The following is a 4,412-nucleotide window of genomic DNA, read 5'->3' on the forward strand; positions in this document are numbered from 1 at the left end:
CAAATGTCCCCACACCATTTTAAGTTCAAAAAATGAAACTTGTTGACATTTTGCCCCAAAAATTTGTCTGACAGGAGAAGGTTCCATGGTTGATGATGATACCGTGGATCCCACGGCATGGGATTAAGGGACATTGGGGGGATGATGTGTTTTGGTCCTCCTCGTTATAGACACGTAGAACGGAAAGAGAGAGAGAGAGAAGTTAACCATCACGATAGGATATGTGAAAAGCCAGGTCCAACTTCCATGTCCTAAGGGGCACCGGGTAGGATCCGAAGATTAATCACTTACGGTTCTCCTGTACGGTACAGTTTTCTAGTGTCTTTAATAAAAAAGGGTAGATCTCACTCGATCAACGTGTGTTCGGTCAAAGAATGTAATGGTCATTTCAGCCTCTTATGAAAAGAACGTACAACCGTACCAATCAGTGAACAGTAAGGGATAAAGATCCGATGTAGGATCCGACTCTATTGAGATCTCATAGATATCGAAGCGCTCGGATGACAAGTTGAAATCTTTTGAGACGCGTAAGTGACGTGGACTCTGCAGCTGCTCTGCCAAAGAGTAGTTGCAGAGTTGACAGGACACGAGGAGGGTAGGATAACACCGTTATCCACCCCTCTCTCACTTTCTTGGACTTTGGACTTTGGACTTTGGAATTTGGACCGTTACTTCATTCTTCTTTAGTTTAATATTTGTTACAGAGATGTTCACCTTCAGAGACAGAGACGCCTCGCCGCTCGCCGCTCGCCGCCTCGGGTTTGATGGTTGCAACGTGGATCCACTCAGTCAAATCCGGCCCATTTCCGCCCTCCCTCAGTCCCTGACCTTTCTTGCTACTTTGCTTTCTTCCTTCTTTATCTCCAATCGTGTTTCTGTTTTCAACGCAACCTCGTAGTTTCCTTTTGTCTCCCCAAACGTCTCTGGAAAACCGCCTCTTCTCGCAAGGGTCTCCTCTGTTTTGTTTTGTTTTGTTTTGTTTTGTTTCGTTTCATATACATAATTACCTTCTCAACACAATCTTTCTCTATTAACTGGTTCGATTCAAGTAACAGAAGCCCTTACTTTCCCCTTGTTTGCAACTCTTAATACTCTTAATTCTCTTTAAATTTTACTTTATCAAAAAAAAATTCTCTGTAAATTGTGGAATCTAATTCTGTGTTTTTGAATTGATTAATAACAGAGTGGGATGGAACTCTTCCACAAATCCAAGGCGGTTCGGCTACGGAGCCACCACGATAAGTACCTACTAGCGGATGAGGACGAAGAATCGGTGTGCCAAGAACGGAACGGCTCATCTCGGAATGCCAGGTGGACCGTCGAGTTCCTCGATGACCCAAACTTCATCCGTCTCAAGAGTTGCTATGGCAAATACCTCACCGCCTCCAACCATCCCTTCCTTCTCGGGATGACCGGTCACAAGGTCCTTCAGACTCTGCCTGCGAGACTGGATTCCTCTGTGGAGTGGGAGCCCATCAGGGAAGGCTTCCAGGTGAGGATGAAGACTCGCCACGATAACTTCCTGCGTGCAAATGGGGGTCTCCCTCCCTGGCGAAACTCCATCACCCATGATACACCTCATATAAGCAAAACTAAGGATTGGTTGCTCTGGGACGTCGATATCGTCGAGATTAAAGTCGATGATTCTCCATCTTGTCCATCTCGTCCATCCCCATCCCCAGTGGTTAAACCACAGCAATATTCTGAACCAGGTTCTCCAATTCGTCAACCCCCAGTTGTTAACCAACAACAATATTCTGCTCCAGCTTCTCCCAGATTATCAAAGATGGAGGTTTGTATTTTGTTTCTGATTTCTATTGTTTCTTATTTGAGCCAACAATTGAAACTCACGGCTTCGGACTAATAATTTGATTTGATTTTTTTTTTTCCCCTTTTGAATTGGGCCGGGCAGTCGAGTGATTCTCTTATCTGTTCACCGCCCAAGCCTGATGGAAGGACAATCTATTACAACATAGCTGATGAATATGGTAATGTTGAAGATGACATCGAGGGTCCCAGTTTAATTTTCAAGGGAACCAGTGTGGATGAACTGACCCAGAAGTTGGAGGAAGAGACTGGGCTTCAAGGTATCACCGTCTGTTCTCGTAGTATCTTGAATGACAAACTTTACCCACTTCGCTTGCATCTTCCGCCCAATAATTCCACCATGCATGTAGTTGTGGTTCAACCCTCTTCAAAAGGTGAGTCTCTCCCTACCTAAATTAATTCTCAATTTTACTTACTGCACTGCACTCTACACAGCCTCTATATCCTTTTGATCTTATGAGCTTTAGAGGTGATTGAAATGTTTTTAAGTCTCCCATGTGCCTAAATATCAACCAACAGAGATAAGTTCATTGGTTGAAACACAAGAAATACTATTTTGGATTTGCAAATGTTGAAGTGATTGATTTAAAAGATCCAGAGAATCCATTAATGCAAAACTAAATATACTGAGGCTTACTTTAGAAGCTATTATTCTTTGAATAAGTTTGCTGCTTTTAAGGTAGAGCATTAGTGCTCAAAGAGAGGAGGTAGAGGGAGATGAACAGATCAAGACAGCTTGTGGTATGCAATTTCTTGATATCTCTCTGAAACATTCATTGAATATTGGAATCTTTATGGTATGTACTACAACAAACAACAACAACAACAAAAAACACAGTCTTATCCCAACTTAAAGAGGTCAGGTACATCGATCCAAACAAACACAATAGAGAAGACATTGATATATCCAAAAAAGGGAAGAAAAAAATTAGAGAAGAGGGATGGGAAAAGAGATGAGAAAAGACAAAAGGAAAATGACCATTATGGTATGTACTCCCGAATTAAATTTCATGGTAGAATGTATGAGGGTAAAATAAGTGGCAGAAAGATAGAACCCAAGTTGAACAAGGCCATAGTGGGAGCTGGTAACAATCCATTTGTAGGTACAAAATGTTAAGCCCCTAGGAAGTAGGAAATCAATTTCTTTGGTTGTAATAATGAAAGTATAAATCCCTAAGATCTATGTTTTGGCATGTGAAGCTGATACAAATGCAAATAATACACAGAATAATCAGTTAGTGTAAAAGAATGGCAGGCAGAGAATCTTGTAACTAAACTAGAGGAGGATGGCAGGCAGAGAATCTTGTAACTAAACTGGAGGAGGAGCTTTAAAATTGATCAGCATTGCCCAAATACTAAGCACTATTTCTCTATGATATCATGCTCTGTTTTTAGGCTTTGTAGGCACCCTAAGATCTATTTTGGTGACGATGATTGTTTTTAGGCTTTATAGGTATCCTTTTTCTATGATATCATGCTCTGTTTGTCTGCTTGGATATTCGGATTTCATTTTGTCTATCTACATAACAGGCTTATCTTGTGCTTTTGTACCAGCTGCGAGAGATTTGAAGCGGCCAGGGGACCCCACTATAACATGAGCAAACCCTGACATTATATCTGTGTATAAAAGAAAAGCATACATATATCCCATAAATTTCTCGGCTTCCTTTGCTTGTTGATAGAGAGCAGAATATATTTGCTTTAAGGCAGTGAAGATCTCTAGATCTCTTTTAGTTTTGTGCCAGAGGATTGTTACACCACTATTTTTTATGTAAATTTGAAAGGTAAGACTGGATCGTTGTTCAGTACGGCATGTTTTAAACGGTCCAAAATTCGTACGGGAATACGGTTAAACACTCCCAAGAATGGTTAATAAATCGAAAAAAAAAAACTGTTTAGACTTTGGATGGAGGCGTATGTCATACTTGCTGCAACTCTTCGGGAGACTCGGATCCTCACAAGCTCACCAAGGTCCATGTTTGATTCTCTTCATGCTCAATTTGTGTTTGCCTCAGAGATAAATAGTGTTATAGTTTCACATCTCTCTCTCTTCCCCCTTCCACTCTCAATTCCGGGTTTTTAAAGCTTGATTATACTGATTACGGGCAATGAACAACAGCAAGATGGGAGATGCATATAATTTTTTGGGGAAAGATTGCCATAATACCAATGTTCAGATGAGGATTTGAAACCCACCGGGTTCACTGGCTGGTCGAAAACTGCACTGTGACATCACTGTGAAACTTTCTCTCCAATTTTTTTTTTCCCAAGGAAAGAGAATGTTTTAATTAGGTGCGGCATCCTGCTCCTGTGCCCAGACACACGGCGTGCAAAATGATTGCTGCATGCCTAGGATTTTCCCTGTGGACATTTTCGTGCCTGTGTCTGGGCGCAGAGGCACGTTCAGTCATAGATTTGCAATTCTCTCTCTCTCAACATAAAATGATAGATTTGCAATTCTCTCTCTCTCTCTCTCAACATAAATTGATGGTTAAATGTAAATAGCACAGATGGTAGAAATGAAGCACTATATCATTGAGAGAAATAAAAGCAGAGTTGACACCGAATGTTTTATTTTTCTTTCA

General features: G+C 41.1%; 1 protein-coding gene across 1 annotated transcript; it reads left to right on the forward strand.

Annotated features, from left to right (window-relative positions):
• Positions 1–1,136: 1,136 nt before the first annotated feature.
• On the forward strand, positions 1,137–3,456 carry LOC122655957. Its single transcript, XM_043850358.1, has 3 exons — positions 1,137–1,792; positions 1,913–2,201; positions 3,382–3,456. The coding sequence occupies exons 1-3, from the start codon at positions 1,190–1,192 to the stop codon at positions 3,423–3,425; spliced, it is 936 nt and encodes a 311-aa protein (XP_043706293.1). The 5' UTR covers positions 1,137–1,189; the 3' UTR covers positions 3,426–3,456.
• The last annotated feature ends 956 nt before the right edge of the window (positions 3,457–4,412 follow it).

The sequence above is a fragment of the Telopea speciosissima genome, chromosome 3, assembly GCF_018873765.1.
Source record: "Telopea speciosissima isolate NSW1024214 ecotype Mountain lineage chromosome 3, Tspe_v1, whole genome shotgun sequence".
Taxonomy (NCBI): Eukaryota; Viridiplantae; Streptophyta; class Magnoliopsida; order Proteales; family Proteaceae; genus Telopea; species Telopea speciosissima.

What these genes read in the sequence shown, in the direction of transcription:
- LOC122655957 (XM_043850358.1), top strand. Translation starts at nt 1,190, where the DNA reads ATGGAACTCTTCCACAAATCCAAGGCGGTTCGGCTACGGAGCCACCAC. An exon ending in CCAGATTATCAAAGATGGAG is followed by an intron (nt 1,793 to 1,912) that starts GTTTGTATTTTG and finishes TGGGCCGGGCAG; the next exon opens with TCGAGTGATTCTCTTATCTG. An exon ending in GGTTCAACCCTCTTCAAAAG is followed by an intron (nt 2,202 to 3,381) that starts GTGAGTCTCTCC and finishes CTTTTGTACCAG; the next exon opens with CTGCGAGAGATTTGAAGCGG.